Genomic DNA, 23,963 nt, shown 5'->3' with positions numbered 1-23,963 from the left:
GCCCTTATGATGATCCATTCCAAGAACTGGAAGTTGCTGCTTGTCCTTTGAGGAGTTTATCACATTCAATTAAGTTCTTCAGAAGAAGGAAGCATATACTCTTTCCATAAATCAGCTATTTCTGCTGCAAACACACATCCTGTGTGACCGTAAATACCAGATAGAGGAAGGGAGAAACCTCAAAGGGTGGTTCACAAACAAGGACTCGACACCAGGAAGGAGGCCCCATCTCAGGACCACAGAGCTCCTCAGAGGAGAGAATCTCTCCTGAGAGACTGACAGACACCTCAGCAGAAACTTAACAAGAATCATCAGAGAGGGCAGGTAGGTACCATGGATCCTCCTTTCTTGACTTGGATCTCTTCTAGTGATGCTTGGCTGAAGATTTCAAGCCAGACTAGACTTCAGAGGCCTCCTTGGGGAAACTGAGGTTCAGAGAGGTTCGCCAACTTGTCCAAAGTCATACAAGGGATCAGTGGTTGATCTGGGATTGGAATGAAAGTTCTTCAACTCTGAATCCAGACTTCTGCCCACTGCGCTAGACTCCTCTGATTCCAATTTTGGTCATAGTAGTGTGGGAAAAGTTTAGAAGTGTGGGAAGTGGAAGGTGTGCCTGGGTTACATACTGGTAATCATATAATGCTATAACAACGATGGCTGGCATTTATTGAATATCTCTGATTTTTTTTAACCCTCACCTTCCATCTTAGAATCAGTACTGGGTATTGGTTCCAAGGCAGAAGAGCAGTAAGGGCTGGGCAGTGGGGGTCAAGTGACTTGCCCAGGATGGGCACACAGGTAGGAAGTATCTGAGGCTGGATTTGAACCCAGGACTTTCCATCTCTAAGTCTGGCTTTCTTTCTTTCTCTCTTTTTTTTTAAACTCTTATCTTCTGTCTTAGAATCAATACTGTGTTTTGGCTCCAAGCAGAAGAGTGGTAAGGGCTAGGTAATGGGGATTAAGTGACTTGCCCAGGGTCACACAGCTAGGAAGTGTCTGAGGCCATATTTGAACCCAGGACCTCCTGTCTCTGGGTCTGACTCTCAATCCACTGAGCCACCCAGCTGTCCCCAAGGTCTGGCTTTCAATCCACTGAGAAACTTAGGCACCTCAGATTTTCACTCATCACATTCTATTCTCACAGCAACTCTACAAAGTAGGCTTTATGAGAAATATCTGCCTCTTGTACAGAGAAGACTGAGAGAAGAAAGGAAGACTTGTGATCACTAAGGGCAGGAAAACATTGATGACAGGCTTATGAGATCAGGGAAACAGAAAGGAACAAACAATGGATAAGCCCAAACAAAGGTCCAGAAAGAGATTTTTTTTTTAAACCCTTGTACTTCGGTGTATTGTCTCATAGGTGGAAGATTGGTAAGGGTGGGCCATGGGGGTCAAGTGACTTGCCCAGGGTCACACAGCTGGGAAGTGGCTGAGGCCCGGTTTGAACCCAGGACCTCCCGTCTCTAGGCCTGGCTCTCACTCCACTGAGCTACCCAGCTGCCCCTCAGAAAGAGATTTTTGACAGCCGGAAGAGAAACGTTTCAAAATATCCCTACCAGGCATCCAACAGCTTCATAATGTACTTGCTGAAGCCTCAAAATGCAACCTCTGGGTGTTTACACAGAGTTGTGGCGCTTAGCCAGCCTCCTGGCCCCAAGAGGAATATATAAGGAGGTGTAATTAAGGGAGTCCCCTTGTCGTTGTCATGTGCATCTTGAGATATGGTTGGGTTAATGGGCTTGAAGAAAACAGAGGCGTCTACCCTTTAGGCTTTCTCCCCTGAGAATCAATCCTTCTTCTACTTCTTAGCACAGAGAATAATGCCCAAACCTCAGCGGATCATGGATGTGGGATCATTGAACACAGTCCTAGTGAGGAGGGAGCTTAGAACAGAGGATGTCCAAGTTCGGAGGGGACTTAGAATATGGAACATAAAACCAGAAGGGATGTAGTTAGAAGACCATGGAGTTCAATGGAAAGAGCTTTGGGCTCTCGATCAAAGGATCTGATTTTAAATCCTAGCTCAGTCATTTATTTCCTCAGTGATTCAGACAAGTCACTTTACTCCTCGGGGCCATAGTTTCTTCATCTTTAAAACTGAGAGAGTTGGGCTGGATGCTCTGAACTCCCAGTTCTAGCTTCAGAATCCTTAGACCCTAGAGACTAGCCATGCTCTTTAGCCAGTGTATGATGAGCTATTATTTGATCTCAAAACTTCCCCTGGCAGATGTCCAAGAGTTGTGATGAAATGGAAAGGCTGGGGGCTTTAGGTTTGAATCCCATCTGTGATGCTGGCCATCTGTGTGGCCTTCAGCAAATGACTTGACTTCTTCCCCAGGCCTCAGTTTACCCATCTATAAAACTAGAATATTTAGTTAGATGGCTTTGGAAGTTGCCTAGGCCTCAGTTTACCTTTTTATAAAATAAGAAGATTCATAAAAATATAGCAGAGAGATTGAGAAAGATGAGGATTGAAAAAGGATCTTATATTTTGGCAATTCCAGAGAGAATTATCATCATCTTCATCATCTGTTCTACTATGTGCTAGGCACTGTGAGGAATACTTTATAAATATCTTCTCATCTAATCAAAGGTAACCAGAGAGAGCAGTTTCTTTTGAGTGATGTGAGCAGAAGCCAGATTTTGAAGTGCTGGAGTAGTAAGAGGATAAGAAGAGATAGTGAGTAAAGAGAAGGTTTCCAAAGAATTTTTCTGAGAAATAGAGGATCTGTCTATTGTTTTTTTTTTTAAAGATGGTGGAGATGTAGCTCTGTTGGAAGCTGATAGGAAATGAATGAGTAGAGACATCTAGGGGGCACAGAGGATAGAGCCTGGGGGACTTAGAGACAAGAAGACATAAGTTGGAATCCTGCCTCAGACATACTATCTGTGAAATGCTAACCAAGTCACTACAGTCATTTGCCTCACTTTCCTCATCTGTAAAATGGAAGTAATCAGAGCATCTACCTTCAAGGGTAGCAAATCACATAGATATATATCTAAGGCACTTTGTGACACTTCAGATGCTTCTATCATTAGTATAGAGGGAGGTGTTGGAGATCCAAGAGAGAAGGGGAAGGATTAAACATACAATTTACTAGAGAAGAAAGGAAGGCATGGGGCAGAGGACACATGAAGAGGGAAGGTCCTCGAAAAGGAGAAGGGCCAGTCTTTGTCAGAGCTGGTGAGATGATGTCCAGGAGGTGAAGAGTAGGGCACGAGGTGGGAGACTACCTTGAAAGCTTCCATTTTCTCAGCGAAGTAGGGATAGAGTCCTCAGCTGAAGGGCTAAGGTTAGTGTTTGGCTTGACTTCCTGAAGTCTTCAGAGGACGTAATCAGGAAGAGTAATTGGCAATTTTCGAAGTTTGGATTTTGACTCGACATGAAGAATAAAAATGTTCCTCCCATTTTAGAGAGATTCAGAACGAGAATGGGCCATTTGGGGAGGTGGGGACTTCCTCCTGGCTCAGAGTCTTCAAGATGAAGCTAAAGCTGACTGGTTGTGAGGGTTGTCATGTAGAAGCATTCTCTTTGAGAAAGACTTGGACCAGGTGGAATCTGGAGACCCCTCCCGCTGCGAGGTTCTCTGGATTCTTTCTATAAATGTATAAAAAGGGGTTTAAGACTATTCAATTCAATAAGCAGTGATCGATCACATGGATATCAAGTGTAAGGCACTATGGTAGGTTCTGAGGGCACCAAGATGACAATCAAATAGCTGTCATGACCCAGTAGCTCACATCCTGCCTTGAGCATCCAACAAGGAAAGAAGCAGTGTGCTCAGTGCAAAGAACATTGCATCTGGAGTCAGAGATCCTGGGTTCAAATCCCAATTCTGCCATCGATTCTCTGTGTAATTATGTGACTTCCCTGGGCTTTATTTTCCTCCTGTGCAAAATCAGATGGTTGGATTCAGTCACATTTAAGGTCCCTTCTAGGTCAAAATTTTATGATCCTGAGGCAGCTGGGTAGCTCAATGGATTGAGAGTCAGGCCTAGAGACGGGAGGTCCTAGGTTCAAATCTGGCCTCAGACTTCCCAGCTGTGTGACCCTGGGCAAGTCACTTGACCCCCATTACCTACCCTGACCACTCTTCCACCTATAAGTCAATACACAGAAGTTAAGGGTTTAAAATAAAAAAAAAATCTTATGATCCTGTGATTTTATCAAGTCACCGTAAGACTAGTGAGGACCAGTGAAGACTCAGAGGAGGAGAGACAGTATGAGCTTTGCATTAGAGGGACTATTCTCACTCACAAAATAACAAGATGTCTGCAATATGAAAGAAATGCAAGAATATAGTTATTGTTTGTTCATGGAATAATTTTCTTTATTAATTACATTTATTATTATTATATAAGATGTACATATTATTATTCTAATACAATGGAGTTATTTATTACGTTCTCAAAATTTATTATTATCAGGCAGCTGGGTGGCACAGTGGACCTCGAGTTAGGAAGAACTGAGTTCCAATGTGACCTCAGACACTTTCTACCTGGGTGAGCCTGGGCAAATCACTTCTATCTGCCTCAGTTTCTTCATCTGTAAAATGCAGATAATAATGGCACCTCCTCCTAGTGTCATTGTGGGAATTGAAAAAGATAATATTGTCAAGTGCTTTGTAAACTCGAAAGCTTTCTAGAAATGCTAGCTATTGTTGTTAATAATGGATCCCAATCGCTATTTCTCTTTTTCTCTTTTGGCTTGATAAAGTAATTTATATTTCTACATTGCTTCAAGGTTTATAAAATTTATTTTCTTACTTCAACTCTGCATATAGGGCATACAGGCATTATTTCCCCCATTTTACAGATGGGGAAACAGAGGCTAAGAGAAATTAAGCATCTTGCTCATGGTTGCAGAGCTCCTCAGTGTCACAGGCAGAAGTTCAGTATAAGAATACTTTCACTGCCTGGCAAAGGGTTATACCATCTGGAACTCAGTAACAGTTTGGATCGATCAGTAAGTAGATCAATTTAGAAGGGATACACACGGCACCTGATCCAAATATTGGAGGTATTTAGGATGAGTTGCCTCTAGACTCCTGGACCGTGGGAGTTCTTGGCTATTGGCTTCCAGCTCTATGTTTGGTGTGAGGATTGGGTGAATTCCATAAAGCACGCTGGAAGAAATTCCACAGTCAGGGTTCCAAGATTTCTCCCACTTTCCAAAAAATGTAAGTCTTCCCCCGATTCCACAGGGAGAAAGTCAGGTTGGACACCAGAGACTTTGAGGCTCCCACAGCAGCCTCTACTCACCGTCTTTTCTCTTCCAGCACCAGTTACAACATCATGACATCCCAACCTGTACCCCCTGGCATGTTCATGATTGTAACCCCCAATGGAATTAGTATCCCCCAGACAGGACAGCCGGGGCCATCCTCTGAGTCGAACAATAACCTGAAGAAAGGTCTTAAAGAAGAATCCAAAGCTCTGGGGGTAAGTAAGTCCTTCTTCTGTTAGAGAGGAGATTGAGAGAAGCCAAGCAGATCTCAAGCCTTCAGCTCTATCTTGGGCTTGGGGAGCCTTTAGCTGGGTGCCAATAACGACTGGGAGAATTGGGGGTGGGAGGAGGAAGAGGAGACATCTTCTCTGGGAAACCTCTTGCTTGCTCTTCTCTGGCCTAGAGGGACTTCAAAGTAGGACAGCTGTACAGGGGTTAAGGTGGGAGTGCAGGGAAAAGCCCAAACTTCCTCATCCAGGCCCTCTGCTGAGAAAGAGATTGAGGAAAAGTTACACAATCCATCCTTCCTTCCTTCCCTCTGGCACGCCCTTTGGTTATTTAAGAATGCTTGTTCTTGACCTTCCTGTTCCTATCATCAGGAAACAGGACTGGAGACCACCCCAGACTAGAAAACAAAAAAAGAGGTACATCTCACCTATCAGACTTGATTTTTCTCGCCCCAAGAACATGAATGCACAATTGCTTTCTGCATACCCTATTGGGTGTCTCCTTCATCTGGGATAGTACCTGATCAAGGGAGAGGCCCCCAAGAGCTGTGGCCTTGGATGCACGGGGTCCCCAGAGCTGAGCACAAGACCCCACACGTGGTGGGTGCAGGAGTCCCCAAAGCTAAGGCTTTCTTACTATATGGTGTCTAGAAATAAGGAGCTGTTCGTCAGGGTGTGCTAGAACCAGCTCTGATGGATTGTGGGAGCAGATTGTTATATTTTCAATGTGAACACTTATACCTGAGATATTGACAAAATACAAATGGAGATTGACTTTTCTAAATCTTGCTAATTATCTAGATTTAGGAAAGTGATGGAAAATGTTAATAAGATAGATTAAACTTTAAAGTGTCTGGGTCATACTTTTTATTTTTTTTCTTGGAGAGCTGGTTGTTAAACATTTATTAGTATACTTCTGGATGTTAACCTTGTGTTCTGCCTTGGCCAGACCAAATCTAGAGTTCCATGGTCAGTTCAGCGGCACATTTTTGGAAGGACTTTGATAGGCTAGAGAATAGAAAACAGTTGAAGGAGACGATAATGTCACCATTCTCGGAGAACAGAAAACCTAGTGAAGCTGTAATAGCTACCTTCAAGTATCTGAAAAGATATGAAAAAGGGACTAGACTTCTTCAGCTTGGCCTCTGAGGGCATAATAGGAATGATGGGGAGTAGCAACAAAGGGATCGATTTAAGTAGGATTTGTTTGGGGGTCATCAGACATGTTCCAAAGCAGAATGGCCTGCCAGAGGAGATCTGTATACGTAGATTAGATGTTCGCTCTTCGGCTATGTGTCAGAAGGAATTTCATATTTTCCTGAAGGCAAGGGTTGACCTAGATGGCCACTGGGGTACCTACCTACCCTGAGAGTCTGTGGGACTTGCTTATTTGGTCCCATTCCCTCCGGAAAGAATATTGGGGCAAACTGGAGCACCTCACTGCAGAAGGCAACTGCTTTTTGGCAGCACATGCACTGGGGACCTCATAGAGATGTCGTTGTCTATGATGAATGAAAATGGGGCAGAATTGAATTGTGGCTTCAGGCGGGTCACTGAGAAGCCATGAGGTATCTTGGATCTCATGTGTTCCTCTTAACTCTCTTAACTCTACCTAGGCTAGGGCTGCTTGGCTTTTATTTTTTATTTTTTATCTTGAACCTCTTGGGTAGTCTGGTAAAGCCTAAGGATCCCTTCTCAGAATCCTATTTTCGGATTCAGAACATAAAATGCATAGAATTACAAAGGAAGTAAATTTTATTGAAATATAATATTAAAAAATGATTAAAAAATTCATGGACCTTGGATGAAGAACCGTAGATCTAAATTGTTCCATGTCATGGCAGGCTGAGGGTCTCCTTGTCCCTTGAGATGAGAAATGAATCTGTCCTGAAAACTTCCCATTTCTTTTTCTTTCCTTTTTTTTTTTCCCCAGACCGTCCAGATCTTGAATGGTGCGATGATTTTGAGCTTAGGGATTATTTTGGCCAGCATACCCTCCTCAACCTTCTTCCAGCCTTCCTATTCCAAAGTTGTGCACTCCTGCTACCCATTCATAGGTGGGGTGTCGGTAAGTGATGGCTCCTCTGTCATTCCACATGGGTGCCTGGCACAGGGGGAGGGTACAGAGTGAAGGTACCTTTCTATCCTCAAGCTGCCTTCCCAACTTGTGAAGTCCTGTTTTCAGAAGGGGCTAGATTTAGTCTCGTTCCCTGCCCAACCAAAGAAAGTGTTGTGTGTGTATGTGGGGGCCATTCTTTAGCCTATGACTTTGAGAGGACAAAAGATGGAGGCTGGGGGCTAGAGAAAGGAAACAGCTGGCAGAAAATGACCAAGTAACCTCATTTAAATACCTTTAAAAATTCAGTTTTATTTTATTTTTAGTTTCCAGTTCTCTCCTTCCCTCCACTCTCTCCCCAACTCATAGAGAAAATATATTGTATTTTTTTTGGGGGGGGCTGTGAGGTGATGGAGTGGATAAAGCACAAGACCTGGAGTCAGGAAGACCCAAGTTCTAATTCAGCCTCTGACACTTATTAGTTGCATGACGCTGGGCAAGTCACTTAACCCTCTTTGCCTTAGTTCATCTATAAAATGAGCCAGAGAAGGAAATGGCCAACCACTCCAATATCTTTGCCAAGAAAATCCTGAGTTGGACCCTACTGAAATGACAGAATGACGATCGTAATTTTAAAATTGTTTAAGTCAGAGGGGAGCTGTGATGGTTTTAGAAAACCTGCCCATTTTCACTGCCAAGACTTCCCAAGTCCAGCAGCTTCTTTCTGAATTCCAGTATTCAAGTGTATCCATGGCCAATAAGTCCCTCATCTTTGCCCCAAATCTCCCATCTGAACTCGTCTCTGATGGCCTTGGCTGTGCCCTGCACTAGAATCTTTACTATGATTATTTCTACTCTTTTGTCCAGACTCCTGTCCTGTTCCCAACCCCCCAGTGACTCCCTAGCACTCCCCTCATTAGTTAGTGCCCAACTTTGGAGCGTGGTCTTCAGGGCTCCATCTTTGCCACCTCATTTCATCTCTGATTCTCTACGCTCCATCGTTGAGCCTGCATCAATCTGCAGGGCCAGTGCTAGATGCCAGGAGTCGGAAGATGGCTCAAAAGTCATCCCTGTCTTGGAGGAGCTTAAGGGTTTCCTGAGGGTCTCTGGCACTTGTACCATTAAGTGGGACTCGAGGTCACAGGAGCTGAGGGAGCCAGATGAGAGCAGGCGGGGGCCCTCCCTTTCTGCTGAGAGAATCAGGGAAGACTTCAGGGAGCAGATAACCCTAGACATGGCCTTGAAGGAAGGCTGCCAGCAGGAGTGGGGAGGACGTGCCAGTCATGGGAGCAAAGAAAATCAAGCAAATGTGATAGCTTGACTTGGTTAGAACGGAGAGTGAGCTGAAGAGAATGTCACAAGATCCTAGACTTAGGGCTGGCAGGGGGCAGAGGGTCTGTAGTTGAGCCACCAAGGCTGACCTCCCTCACACCCATTTTACAGGTGGGAAAACTGAGTTTCAAAGAGATTAAGGTTTGCTCAAAATAAATAGTATTTTAATCTGGGTCATCTGAATCTAAATTCAATGTTCTTTCTATTGAACCATATTGCCTCAGAGTAAGGAGAACTGAGGCAGGAAAGGTAGGTTGGCACCAGATTGTGGAGCCGCTTAAATGCCAGGCTGGGGAGTGTGTGAGAATTCTTAACCTGAAGGTCTAGGAACTCGTTTTCTAGCTCTTTTGATAACTGCATTTTGTTATTTAAGATCCTTTGTAATCTTTTCAAGTATTTTAAAACCAGGATTTTCAGCAAGGCTCTATCAGTTTCAGCAAACACTGCCCAAGGGGCTCGTGTCCCCCAAAACTGTACCCAAGAAGTAATAGGGAGCCATTAAAAGTTTTAGGGCTAAAGAGTAAACATAGTCTGGTGTCCTAGGCAGAATTTTAGGCTGTTGACTGAAAGGGGTTTTGCTGAGGCCTGAGGCCAAAAACAGGAGGCTTGAGACTGAGTAAGGGTTGATGAGGGCCCAAGTTCTGGCCCAGGACTTCTTCCTATACCAACCCGGGCTTGGTCAGGCATTTCCTGAACCAGAGGAGCTGCTTTCTCCAGGGCTCAGCATGTTTTCCTTGATTTTGCTACAGATTCCTTCCCAGGTTTGGACTTTTTTATGTCTCCCAGGAGATACTCCATTTCCGGTCCCTGAACATAATCCAACCCTTTCCCTCAGACCCCTCCTGGCCACTAGGGTGCAAGCTAGGGACTGAGCAGCTGTCTCCTTTCTGTCCTGTTGGAGTGCAAGACCGACTCCATCCAAGACCAACCACCATTGTGCCCCACGTGGGCCCCAGAGCTCTGGGGATCATCCATTAGGAATGGAGGAATGCCAGCTAACCAAGTGGCCACTGTGGGGCTGGGGCTGTGTCTCTCCATGGCCATCCGACTGAGCCTTTTGCATTCTCCTTTACAGTTTATCATTTCTGGATCCCTCTCTATAGCAGCGGAAAAGAAAAAGATAAAATCCTTGGTGAGTAGCTCAGCTATCTGGGAAAATGTCAAGCTGGGGCACTGGCCTGAGAGCCGGCCACCCAATCCCACCCCCCTCGTTGTGCAAGTCAGGTCAACTGGACATGATGCAAGGCGTGGAGTCCCGGAACCCAGCTTGGCTCCAGATTGTGTGACCATGGCCAAATCCCTCTTCCCTCTGCATGCTGTGGGAAATATATGTAAGGGTATGAAGTCTTCATCTCCAAAGAGAGAGGCATGAACTCAATGATTCCTAAGGTCACTCTCAGCTTCAGACCTCAGCACAGAGAGGGCCAGTTACTTGCTGAAGATAACACAGAAATACACTGGAGAAACCTGGTCTAGAACCCTTCCAGAGCGCATTCTGGACCCTCAGTACTGTTGTCTTCTGGGACAATACCTAAGAGCCACCGAAGAGCTAAAAACCTGCCCCTTAAAGCTACCCTTTTTGGGATAACATATAAATGGAGAGAATACAGTACTTGTAGTCAGAATAACCTAGGTCCTTTTTGGGGGGACTCATCGGGGAGTTAGAAGCAGTGGGTGTAAGTTAGTTCAAGAGAAGCAGATTTGTTTTGATGAGAGGAAGAAGTTCTTAATTAAAGCTGTCCAAAAGTGGAATGGGCTCCTTTGGAAGGTAGTGAGTTCCCTGTCAATGGAGACATATCACAGGATAATAATTGCTTCTTAGCTGTATTGGAGAGAAGATTCCTACTTAAGAAAGGGTCCAGCTGGATGGTCTCTGAGGGTCCTTTCAGTTTTGAGGTCCTGTGCTTCAGGGAAATTCCCAGGGCCTGATTTCTGTAGCTGGTCCTTCTCTGATATAATTTATGTCTCCCAAAGCAGAGGTCTCCAACTCAGGGCTACCCAGATAAAAGTGTAATTGGGAGGGGGAGCTAAGGGGCTCAGTGGATTGAGCACCAGGATTAGAGATGGTATATCCTGGGTTCCAATCTGACCTCAGACACTTCCTAGCTGGGTGACCCTGGACAAGTCACTTAACCCCCATTGCCTTACCCTTATGGCTCTTCTGCCTTGGGGCCAATGCATAGTATTGATTCCAAGATGGAAGGTGAGGGTTTCTATTTTTTAAAAGCAACAACCTAATTGGAAAGTGTTTCACAAGATAACTAGAAATACGTCACACCACGGATAATGTTACTTTGTCATTTGCAAAGTCCACACGTGGCAGGCAGGGATCTATTTGGGTGTGAGTTTGGCCCCACTGACCCAGAGCACTGGGGACGTTGGTCCCTACTAGATTTTGGAACTCGGGAGAGAGGAGTAATTGTTCACAGACAACAGCCTGGTGAGAAGAAGAGATTTCAAGAGGGTCCTCTTCCTCTTAGAGGCTGCGTTGGAAAGTCAAAGGGCCAACTGGGATTCTTGGCTCTGCCAGCTGATGGCCACGTTTGACCCGGAGCAATCCCTTTCCCCACTCTCTCCTCTGTAAAATGGGGGTGCTCCTCACGAGGTCTCTTCCAGCCCCAAACTGAGGATCAGACTGCTTTCCTGCTCTCCCCCCAGAAGCCCACAGTGCTCCTGGTGTCCCACGTGGGTAAATGAAGGCTTTCTCTTTCAGAGCCAAGTCAGCCTGGCTGCAAACGTGATCTGTGGCATTGAGGCTACGGCTGGATTCCTCTTGCTCGCCATCGTCCTGCCTGAGATGCAGAAGGGGGTAACTCAGTGTATTGAGTTCGTCCATAATCAAGATGACACCGAAAACCAGGATGATGATTACAGGAACCATTTCTCCTCTACTCCCAGTGTCTGGGCGTGCTACATGGCGGGCCGTGCTCTCTTGGTAAGCAGTTTTCCGAGCTAGTGTCAAAGTTTCTCAGTGATTCTTTTTCCATTTCTGGAATTCTTGTTGGGGCCAGCAGAAGGTACCAGGACTTGGCAGGCCCCTCCCTGATCTTGTAGGGTTCTGGAGAGAGTTCAAGGTTCTGCAAAGAGGGAGGTAAGGGAGCCCTGGAGCTGGGGAATCTACTAATAAAATTAGCCATTCGATAGGAGAGGCAGTCTGGTAAATGGGAGAGAACCCAACCTCTTCGCACCGTCTATGTGCCAGACACTGTGCTAGGGCTGAGGAAACATTCTATGGGCTCCTCAAGTCCTCAGTGTCCCCAACAACTCTCAAAGACTGTGGGGTTGCTGTTCTGGCATGTCAAAGCTGGGTTTATTGATTTATTTTGTACAGCAGTGAAACCAGAGCTCAATAAATCGATCTTAAAACAAATACCGAATCACCTCAGTTTACCCAGTGCTTTTCATTCTTGATTTTATTTGAATCTCCTAATATGTGAGACAGAAACCATTACTTTGATCTAATAGATAAGGAAACTAAAGCTCAGACAAGTTAATTGATTTGCACAAAGGTAATGAGTTATTAAGGATCAGAGGCAGGATTTGAATCTAGATCTGGCCAGTTCCAAGTCCAAGATCCATTATGTTGCAGTGTTGCTAATCAGCTAAATTGTGTGATAAAGGGGACCTCTACTACAGTGACTAGATAAGCAGAAAACAAAAGAGGAGGGAGAGCCAGTTAAATTGTTTTGTGGTACCAGGCCAAGTGAAGCAGATAGGGCTGCTGATCAAACCTTCTTGGTATTGGTCTCTCTCCCAAGTTTGATCATTGTTTCAAGGGCTCGTCCATCAAAGTTGCAGAGATGGCCCCACCAATGCCTTGAAGGACTTCCCTAGCTCCCAAGGGAGCACTTGGTTTTCTTTCATTCTGATTCCGAAGAAATCCTAAAGGGCTACCTGATGTCCCTTAGCCACCATTGCCAAGCCTTCACCAATACAGTAGTAATACTAAGATGGGAAGCAAGTGTTAAAACGACAGGAATCTGGCCTCAGATGCCTCTTGTACAGCTAGTTTGCTATTTTATGAATACCTTGGTTTGTATTCTAGGCTTTCTGTGCATCCACAGAGTTGAGGCAGGGAATCACATTCCCTCTCCTTTGTAACTTGTCTTGGTTTTCTCAGTATGGACAAGTTGAAGAAGCCATTTGGGCCTCAAAGTCCATTGATTCCATGAGAAATGGTCAGCACTTAGTGCCTATCTCTAAGACAGTGTTTCCCAAAGTGGGCGCCACCGCCCCCTGGTGGGTGCTGCAGCGATCCAGGGAGGCGGTGATGGCCACAGGGACATTTGGGGGCAGTGAATAACTGTAAGGGGGTGGTGATAGTATGTGACAGGGGACGCTAAGTAATATTTTTTCTGGAAAGGGGGCAGTAGGCCAAAAAAGTTTGGGAACCACTGCTCTAAGAGGACCCACAATTCCAAGTCTGTCCCTTTGGGAGGTGATGGACCACTAGTGATTAATGAAGTGGATTCTGGAATAGGAATAAATATCTCCCCTAAATGAGGAGAGGAGAATTGCCTCTGAAAATCCTCATATCTCTTTTCTATTTTCTTTTTACTTTTATTTATATTTGGCCTGGTGACTTGGGACAGGAAGGAAGATTTCCCTCTGACCTTTCTGGTGTAGTTCTATTTAAGCCATTTGCTTGAAAGCAATGCAGACCTTTGGAAGAGAGAGAAACCTCTCTGGTCATAATCCATAATCCCTTCTTTCCTGGCACCACAAAACAAAAATAATCAAACCCATACAATTTTTTTTTAGCTTCTTCTATTGACTCTTCCAGGAAGAAGAGTCAATAGAAGAAGCTAAATTAGTGACCAGGGGAAGAAAAGGACACAGTCTCTCCTCCCCAGGTTCTGTAATCCATTTGATTTTAGTATTGAGATTATTTGAGAGGAAATATTTGATGGGCTTTCTTTTAGAAGGATTCAATTTCTTTTGGTTGATCCTTAGGATAGAATCAGGATCCAGAAGGAGGAGTTTCAAAGTAGAAAATCGAGGTTTAATGTCCAAAAAAGCTTCCTAGCAATCTGAGTTATCCCAAAATGGGATGGGTGCCCCTTAGAGCAATAGTTCTCAACTGGAGTCTGTGAAATTGTTTTTTTTTAAATACTTGTTGCTATTTCAAAATGATTAGATTCCTTTGTAATCCTTTCCCTTTTATGCTTTTAAAAATACGACTCCGAAGGGGCAGCTGGGTAGCTCAGTGGATTGAGAGCCAGGCCTAGAGACGGGAGGTCCTAGGTTCAAATCTGGCCTCAGACACTTCCCAGCTGTGTGACCCTGGGCAAGTCACTTGACCCCTATTGCCTACCCTTACCACTCTTCTGCCTTGGAGCCAATACACAGTGTTGACTCCAAGACGGGAGGTAAGGGTTTAAAAAAAAAAAAAAAAAAAAAGAAAAAAAAAAATACGACTCCGAGAGGTGGTCCACTGGCTTCCTCAGTCTCTGAGTCTGGGACCTGTGAAAATTCAGAGCCCTGGCTTTCGAGGTTCCCTGTATTTCATGGGTGGGTCATAAAATGAAGGTGGAAGGGTTGCTTGCCAGATAGGATGTGGAGAGGATTCTTTTGGGGACACAAGTTGGACTCCATGGCCTCCAAGTCCCTTCCAACTCAAAGGCTCTCAGATTCCAAGCTAGAAATCCCAAGGGCAGGTCTGTGAGGACTCTTTTCTTTTCTTTTCAAGTTGGGGGTGACTTTGGTGTTCCTTCCAGGAAGTTTTAGAAGAGGGTAAGATTGTATGATGATAATGGTAGCCCCGAGTGTCCATGCACACACCCAGGAAAAGCAGGAGATAGGACAAAACTGGAAAGAAGAAAAGGCCATTTGGGCAATGAATGCAATTGGGACTAATCCAAAGTCTTGATTGTATCTCAGGCTGATAGGAACTGAGCGGAGGATAAAGAGACATGATCAGACTCATGCCCTGCTGCCTTGAGGACCAGTTTGCAGCCACTAGTATCCCTGCTTTGCCCTGTGGAAGATCATGACCCATGAATGGAAGAAGATGCTGCTCTTTCTAATGGAAATCCCAATAGAAATAGAAATAGAAATCCCCAGGGCTATGGTCAAGAGAAGTGAAAGCCAGCTTGTCTCAAGGCAGACTCAGGTCCCACCCAATTCAATCAATCAATCAATCAATCCTTTTCCATGTTTGCAGGGGACTCTGTCCGTGTTGCTGATTCTCACTGGGCTGGAGTTAAGTATTACTCTGTTTGAGGCTATCTTTGGCTGGAAGAGAATGTCATCGGAATATAATGGGGTGAGTGCCTTACCCACCACAGCCAGGCATGAAATCTCTAGCAGAGGGCTGGGCAATTTCTGTTTCCAGGTCTGCATGGGAAGTGGTGGTGAGTGAGGCATAGGATGGGGCATCTGTTGACAAGGGAAGATGCAGCTACAGTGTGGGAGAGTCCTCGATGAAATAGATAGTTCCTGGAGGGCTGGTGGCAGGAACAAGTCTGATTGGGTTCCTTTTGGTTGTTTTCAGAGAGTCCTCTTTCTACCACATGGTCGCCATACCAATTCTGGCTTAAAGTCAGTTCTGAGTGAACGTGGCTATGAAGAACTGGGGGCCTCCAGTTAGAAGATGAAGCCTCAAATACTTCTATGGGTTTCTCCAGGAGAAAGCCAATGCCCAAGAGAAATGGATTAACGTTCTTGTAGACTTCACATTCTGATGGAGAGGCAGAAAATGTTTGTTCCTTTTAAAGTAAATTTCTCTCTTCCATGTGGGTCACCAATCTCCTATATTCTTCCTTGGCTTCAGCCTCATGGAAGGTTTCCAAGAAAGAATATTTCTGTAGAGCACTTCCCCAAGTTGAAAATTGTCCTCCCTTTCCCCCTCCTTATCATGTGAACTGTGGACAGCAAGATAGAGTGAATGCTGTTGCTACTTCTGATAAAACAGAGTAATATGATTGTCTTTTTCAGTATATAGGCTTCGGCTAAAAAGTTGAGGCCAGGGCTGGGATGTTTCCCACATTTACTTTGTCTATCGATATGCAAAGGACATGAGGCTTCAGATTGAACCAAGGGAATAGAGGCACAATTTGCTTATTAATAAATTCCTTTTTTTTACTACAAGGCTTGTTTTCTGCATGACTTTTCCATTGTATTTTTAAAGGAATAGGAAGCTGTAGAAGCAGATATGATAGGAGAGCACATGGAAACCAGGTTTAGGAAAAGCCAGGGCCACAGCATATCTGTGGAAGACAAAGAGGCACATCCTTCCCAACTTCAAAATCAGGAAGTTTAGGGATCTACATTTAACATCTGTGCCCTTCCCCAAGCAAAAAGTTCATAAAGAGGTCCTTAACGCTCTTCCCTGTTGGTCCACCCTTTTTCTGCTGGCAGCCTATAATCTGAGACCACTCTCCATGCACATGGATGTTGGCAGAAGGGTCTCAGAGGTTCCAAAAGGGACCATTATGGCCTCTTTCTGATCTTGGTCCACTCATCTCATCCCTCTTCCCTGGGAAGGATTCAAAGCAAGCAAAGCAATGTCAAGAGTTAGAGTAGTTCTTGTTTCAGAACTACTAGAGTAGTTCTGAAAAATTCTACCCTGAGAGGGACTTCTGTGACCCATACTTAAACTTGGTCCCTTTGGTACCCCCAAACCTCTCCTTGGATTTCTCAGGGGCAATAAAACAGCTGAGGAGAAAGGGATGAAAGGGAAAAGGAAGAAGTCAGGAGGACAATGGAAGAAAGTCAGACAAAGTAAAGAAAGTTGAAGGGGGGATGTATAAAACTGAAGCAGAGAGTCAGAAGTGAGAAAGAGAAAGGGCAAACTGCCTTGGCTCCAGGTCATGCCCTTCTCTGGGTTTCTGCAGTGCTAGGTGCTCACAATGAAGAAAAAAGAAGCAGAAATGAAAGACTCATCCTGGTCCTCAAAGAACTTACATTCTGCTAGTGGCTAGAGCAGAGTGTAAGGGGACAAATAAAGACAAGATGATCTAAAGAAAGAGAGAGAGAGAGGGAGAAAGAAAGGGAGAGAGACATTGGAAGAGGGAAGGAGGGAGGATAGGGAGAGGAGGAAAAAGGGAGAAGGAATGAGAAGGAATGGAAAGAGAGAAGGAAGGAAGAGAGGGAGAAGGGGAGAAAGAGGAGGGAGGGAGGGAAGGAGGGAGAGAAAGAGAGAGAGGAAAGAGGAAAGAGAAAGGCAGGGGAGAGAGACAGAGAGAGACAGAGAGAGACAGAGACAGAGAAAGGAGAGAGAGGAAAGGCAGAAGGAGGGTGAGAGAGACAGAGACAGTAAGAGAGAAGAGGAGACAAACAACTAATAGATGGAAAAGTCAGGAAAAGCTTCCTGTAGGAAGCCCCTTGTGAGCTGAGCCTTATTATGGATTCTAAGAGGTGGAAAAGAGGAGGGAGGGCATTCTGGGTATGGAAACTAGTCTGTGCAAAGGAGGGATGGAATGTCGATTCCAGGGGATAGCTGGCCATTTAGTTTGACTGAATCAAGGCACACATCACAGGTCTCTGAGTCTAATTCTAGCCTTTGGTGCATGAAAACCTTGAGTCCTGATTGTTATGATGAAAATCTGCTGGAAACTGTATCTTAATTTATAATTTATTTGTTTAATAATAAAAAAATGGGCCAGAGAAAGAAAAAGCGCCATACCTTGTGGCTAGCCACTCTCTTAGCCGCCTTCTCCTTGAGCTGGCTGCGCCAGTTCCAAGCCAGACCATGAGCCTCCTTGGTCTGAGATTCCAAGGGAAGAGAGCAGATTCTGGTCCCCTCTGCCAGTTTATACTCTTTGTGACGTTCCTTTCCCAAGCATCTTTGACTGGAGGTTCTGACCTCAGCCTAGACAAGAGGCAGGTCTTCCAGATGCCAGGAGTCACGACCACTCAACGTTTCCAATGTCTGCCCAGTGTATGTGCACTCTTCTCCAGCTGGCTCCAGCTGGCTCATTGAGTCGCTTCCCTACTTAAGAGACTTGGTTACTGATACACAAAGAACTTGTCTCTGCCTCACTTCAGTCTTAAGATCAAACTTTCCTGGGGTGCCAAAAGGGTCCAGATCAATATCAACTTTCCATCCGATGATGACTAGATCAAGCGACAAGGTCATGCTGTCTCTTCCGGGGAAGGTATCGCAGAGAGGGATAGTTAGTATAAGCCATAGTTGCTGTTTTCAGGAAACACACAGTCGGTCAACTAGTCCTTAATATTAAGTGACTGCTGTGCCCTGAGTGCCACGCTCAGGGCTGGGGAGACAAAGAAAGAGAAGAGGCAGTGTTAGCCCGCAAAGAGCTCATGGTCCAAGGAGGGGACGACACGCAAAGAACTATGTACAAGCTAGCCAGAGACAGGATAAACCTGGAGATGATCAACAGAGGGAAGGCATAAATGTCACAGAGAACTGGAGATGCCTTATTTAGCTGAGTCTTGAAGGAAGCCAGGAAATCCAGGAGGTACAGATGAGGAGGGAAGGCATTCCCGGGATGAGGAAGAGCCATTGAAAGTGCCCAGCATTGGGAGAATCAGGGCATTTACATTTTCTTGTGGGAGGAACAGCAAGAAGCCAGCATCCCTGGGTTGTAAAGCATGTAGGGGTGAGGGAGGAAGAAAGTGTAAGAAGATTGGAAGGGGGGATAAGGCACGGGCTTAAGGGCCCTGAATGCAAAACAGGATTTTATATTTGATCCTGAAAGTGATAAGAAGACACTAGAGTTTATTGGTGTGTGTGTGTGTGTGTGTGTGTGTGTGTGTGTGTGTGTGTGTGTGTGTGTGAGAGAGAGACAGAGAGAGAGAGAGAGAGAGAGAGAGAGAGAGAGAGAGAGAGAGAGAAAGAGTGAGAAAGAGTGAAAGAGAGAGAGAAAGAGAGAGAGATAGAGAGAGAGAAAGAGAGAGAGATACAGAGAGAGAAAGAGAGAGATAGAGAGAGAGAAAGAGAGATAGAGAGGGAGGGAGAGAGAGAAAGAGAGAGAGAGTGTGTAAGATAGGATCTTTTATACACTTTTATACACTTTATTATATACTTTCAGAAGATCTGTTTGCTGACCCAGTGAAAGATGGACTGGATTGGAAAATTATTTGAGGGAAGGAAATCAAGCAGCAGCCTACTGAAGTAGTCCCAGTGAGGTGGCATTCCCCAAGATGGTGGCAGGGAGGTAGAAGTGTCTGAGAGATATTTGGAAGGTAGAAATGGCAGCTCTTGCCAGTTGACTGGATATGAGAGGTGTTGAGAGAGAGTGAAGAGTTAAGGATGACTCTGATGTCAGGAGCCTGAGTGACTGGGAGAATTGGTGGTGCCCTCCATAGTAAGAGGAAACTGAGAAGGAAGCGAGTATTTGGGGAGAAAGATGATGAGCTCAGTCTTGGATATGTTGCGTTTAGGATATCTATAAGATGTCTGTTGGGCAGGAGGAGATGCAAGACTAGAGGTAAAGAGAGAGCTTAAGTATGGACAAATAAATACTAATAGCTAACATTTCTATATGAGGCAGCCAGGTGGCTCACTGGATTGACTGCTGGCTGCTTAAAGCCAGGAAGAACTGAGTTCATATCTGGACTCAGACACTTCCTAGCTGTGTGACCCTGGGCAAGTCATTAAATTTTTGATTGTCTGATTAAGGGATCCACTGGAGAAGGAAATGACAAACCACTCTAATATCCTTGCAGGAAAATCCCATGGATAGCTATATAACACAAATTTACTGGGGCAGCTAGGTGACTCGGTGGATAGAACGCTGGGCTTGGAATCAAGAAGTAATGTTCTTGAGTTCAAATTGAGCCTCAGTACTTGCTAGCTATGTGACTTTGGGCAAGTCACTTAACCCTTTTTGGCCCATCTAGAGTTTTTTCATCTGTAAAATGAGCTGTGGAAGGAAATAGCAAATCACTCCAGTATCTCTTCCAAGAGTAGCCCAAATGGGGTCACGAAGAGCCGGATGTTGACCAAAATGACCAAATGACAACAAATGTAAATGATAGCATAGTTTTTGCAAGGATCAGAAAATGTGACAGGGAAAGCCCTTTGCAAGCCTTGAAGCACTGTGTAGACAGTCTTGGTGGTGGTGGTGCTGCTGCTGTTAGCTAGTCTTTAGACCCTAAAGATGCCCAAGAAGCAATGACTGCAGGAACAAGGTCCTGGAGGGACTTTGGGAGAGACAGAAGGGATGGGATTAAAGTCCTAAGTCAATGGCTGAGTCTCATTGAGGAGTAAGCATGCTTCTCCTTTAATCAGAAGGAAGGGAAAGAGTAAGATGTTGGGAAGTCTTGAAGCAGGGAGCTGGGACTGCTGCCATTTACATGGTTTCAAACTCCCCAGTGAAAAAGAAAACAGGGTGAAGTGACTTGCCCGGGATCTTACAGCTAGTGTCTGAGGCCAGAGTTGAACTGAGAGAGATGAATCTTGTTGATTCCAAGCCCAGCACTCTATTCCACTGAGTCACTTAGCTGCCAGGCTATTTCTATTAGTTGCTCTTATTTATCCTCATTTTACAAGTGAGGAAACTGAGGTTAAAGGAGGTTAAATCACTTTCCCTGGCTTATATAAATAAATTTTTAAAGTGGGATTTGAACTCAGGTCTTTATGAGTCTAGGATGCATTGTGCCAAAATAGCCACCTCAAGTGACTTTTCTACGGTCACATGCTTATTGAGAATCAGAAGCAAGATTTGAATCCATGTCCTCTGGGTACTTTTCACTGTGATTTATTTATTTATTTATTTATGTGTTTGTTTGTTTGTTTGTTTATTTATTTATTTATTTATTTTTTGGCTTTTACTAGAAAGCTTCTGTTGAGGGTCTGGGCTCATACCATACTTTCACATTCAATCTCTCCATAACCAGTGTTTGTTTTGTACATCTTTAGCATCTCTCTCTCCAGCTGAGTGATTCTCTATCACAGTATTTCTTTAAAATGTCTTTCATTCCCCCCACCCCCAGATTATGTGGCAACATGATTTTTCAATTTTGTTTTTTGATATTTTGCAATCCATGCGCTCTCCCTCCATCTTACTTCTCCTACCTCCCCAAAGAGACAAGCAGTATGATATGGGTTAGGTGTAGCGAGGTGGAGAGCCAGGTCTAGAAAGGGGAGGTCTTGGGTTCAAATATGACCTCAGACACTTCCTAGTTGTTTGACCTTAGACAAATCACTTAACCTTTGTTGCCAACCCTTATCACTCTTCTGCCTTGGAACCAATACAAAATATTGATTCTAAGACAGAAGGAAGGGTTTAAAAATAGAATATGGGTTATACATACATTATCATGCAGTACACATTTTCCTTTTTGGTTTATTTTGCTGCCTGTCCAGTCTAGAATTTCCAGGAATGGAGAAATCAGCTCTAACTCTTGTTGGAATCATAAGCTGGTCTGATGGCTGTTTATCTCACCAATATTTTGGGTCTTTTTTAGTCTGGTCCTGGATCCCCTTTGGTACATGTTCTAAGAAAGGCCAACTTAGACCAGAAATTCAGACTGGCTCTGGCTCATTCAGAGCAGTTACAGTTAGCACTGTCTTATAGGAAGACAAAGAGAACTGAAGATCTGGAGTCTGCTACAAATGCAGTAAATAGACCGACCCCATTCATATTTCAAAAGATCAGAGATTAGAATTAGAAGTGACCTTTGGCTTTTCTAGGCTAACCCTTCTATTTTATACATGAGGAAACTGAGGCTCAGAGAGAGTTAAATGATTTACTCATGAGCACCCAATTGGTCAGAGCTGTGGCATTTGAACCAAGGACTCCATGATCCTGGAATTCAGTACCTTGTCCCTAGGCTGTTCTGCCTCTCCTGTTGCTGAATATATGGGTCAGGAAGAGATAGAAAAGGAGGGACCCAGCAATTGTCAGAGTCCCATTGGTTTTCTGGAGCTGCAAAGGGTCTACTACAATTTCTTTTTATACCTCAGTGTTCCTTCTTCTTCTCTCTGGGGAAGGAACCTGCTTCCACCCATGAGGGCAAATCCCATTTCTTGCTTTCATCTTGCAATTATAACAATTGGTTATCACAGAACTAGTTCAACGCCATGTTAGCTTGTTCCCAGCAGCGCAAGCACACAGTGAGCTCTTACTGATATTTTTGGGCACAGCATCGTGGGAATCCATAATATCAGGGCATTCCCTCCTGAAAATGGCTCCATTTCTTCTTGAATTCTTGGCCATGGCTTCTGTATAATAAAAATCTCATCTCTCTGCTCACCCCCAACCCCAGCACCTACCCACAGACCTTTCCTCCCCCCAGCCCAGTGACCAGCTTAACTTGAATGTTCTTCCTCATCTTCTTTCATCCAGGAAGCACCTGCCCAACTTCCCCTTTCTAGGGACAATTTGGTTTCAGTCCCACATGCCTGGGAAGTACCCACTCTCTCTTCTCCCAACTAAGGATGTGCACATGATTTCTCATTGCACCAGGGGAAGACCACTGACATTGAATCTACACCCTGTTTTGGGAGCTTGGCAAGTCCCTTAATGACCCAGAAAGCTCTCTAAGAGCCTGAATTCCAAATGAATTGTTGATCTGCATTAGTTGGGAGTGTAAATTCCCCTCATGGATAAAAATCTCAGGAGGGGCAGCTAGATGGCCCCACAGATAAACTACTAAGCCCAGAGTTTGGTTGACTTGAGTTTAAATCTAGCCTCATATACTTATTATGTTACCTTGGGCAAGTCACTTCATCTCTGTTTGCTTCGGTTTCCTCATCTATAATGGGTATAATAATAGCACCTATCTCCTAGGGTTGTGGTGATGGTAAGACAGAAAGAAGGACAGAAAGACAGATAGGATAGATAGTTGGATAGGAAGAAGACTCCCACATACAATTCCTAGGTGCTTCTATGATTCATTTTAAGGCCAAGATCCTACTTTTCAATTTCCCTGATGTGTTAGATGGAAAATTTATTTTGTGTTCTGTACCCTCTTATACAATAATTTTGGAATTCTATGACTGTAATTCTAGCTCCTTTGCCTTTCAGGATATCATATTCTAAGCCTTAAATTTTTTCAATGGAGAAACTTTGCCAAATACTATTTCTCTTACTGTGGCTTCATGATATTTGTTGTTTGTTTCTGGCTGCTTGAAGTATTTTCTCCTTGACTTGGGAGTTCTGCAATTTGGCTTTAATAATTCTGGAAATTTTTATTTTGTGATCTCTTTCAGGAAGCCATTGAGGGATTATTTCCATTTCTATTTCATATTCTGGTTCTAGGATATCAGGGCAGTTTTTCTTAATAATTTTTTGAAATAAGACTTTTTTAGTCCAATTTAGTCTTTTTAGTCTAATCTTTAGCTCTCTTTGAACTGTTTTCCAAATCATTTGTTTTTCCAGTGAGATATTTTATATTTTTTTGTAGGTGTGTCTTTTAAAAAGTTTTATCTTTATTTTATTTTAATAACAAATTTACATATAGGTTTTCCAACATTATATGATTCATGTTGTCTCCCTCTTTGTCCTTCCTTTCTCCCAGAGATGACAAGCATTTCAATCTAAGTAGTACATGCATTATCACAGAAAACATATTTCCATTATTCATTTTTGTAAGTGAATAATTTTATAAAACCAAAACCCTAAATTGTATACCCAAACAAGTGATAAAGCACATGTTTTAATCTGCAGTTTGACTCCAACAGTTTTCTCCAAAGGTGGATTGCATTATTTTTCATAATTCCCTCAGAATAGTCCTGTATCATTGTATTGCTGTTAGTAGCAGTCTATCACATTTGAGCATCCCACAATAGTTCAGGTACTGTGTATAATGTTCTTATGGTTCTGCTTATTTTACTTTGTTATCAGTTCATATAGGTCTTTTCAGCTCTTTTTGAAATCATCCCGCTCATCATTCTTCATAGCACAATAGTATTCCATCACCATCATATACCACAATTTGTTCAGCCATTCCTCAACTGAGGGACATCCCTTTAGTTTCCAATTCTTTGCCACCACAAAAAGTGCAGGTATAAATATTTTTGTACAAAAAGTCCTTTCCCATTTAAAAAAATCACTTTGGGATACAGAGCTAGGAGTATGATTGCTGGATCTAAAGCTATATATTCTTTTGTAGCCCTTTGGCCATAATTCCAATTTGCCTCCAGAATGGTTGATCAATTCACAACCCCACCAGCAATGCATTAACATCCCAATTTTGTCACATTCCC

At 44.0% G+C, this 23,963-nt stretch overlaps 1 protein-coding gene across 1 annotated transcript; it reads left to right on the top strand.

Annotated features, from left to right (window-relative positions):
* Nucleotides 1–217: 217 nt before the first annotated feature.
* LOC123251748 (membrane-spanning 4-domains subfamily A member 6D-like) lies at nucleotides 218–15,934 on the top strand. Its single transcript, XM_044681039.1, has 7 exons — nucleotides 218–324; nucleotides 5,283–5,445; nucleotides 7,391–7,525; nucleotides 9,921–9,977; nucleotides 11,559–11,780; nucleotides 15,009–15,110; nucleotides 15,339–15,934. The coding sequence occupies exons 2-7, from the start codon at nucleotides 5,299–5,301 to the stop codon at nucleotides 15,432–15,434; spliced, it is 759 nt and encodes a 252-aa protein (XP_044536974.1). The 5' UTR covers nucleotides 218–324; nucleotides 5,283–5,298; the 3' UTR covers nucleotides 15,435–15,934.
* The last annotated feature ends 8,029 nt before the right edge of the window (nucleotides 15,935–23,963 follow it).

Source organism: Gracilinanus agilis, chromosome 6, assembly GCF_016433145.1.
Source record: "Gracilinanus agilis isolate LMUSP501 chromosome 6, AgileGrace, whole genome shotgun sequence".
Classification (NCBI taxonomy): Eukaryota; Metazoa; Chordata; class Mammalia; order Didelphimorphia; family Didelphidae; genus Gracilinanus; species Gracilinanus agilis.
The sequence above is the reverse complement of the archived record's forward strand: the minus strand, read 5'-3'. Positions and strand labels throughout refer to the sequence as shown.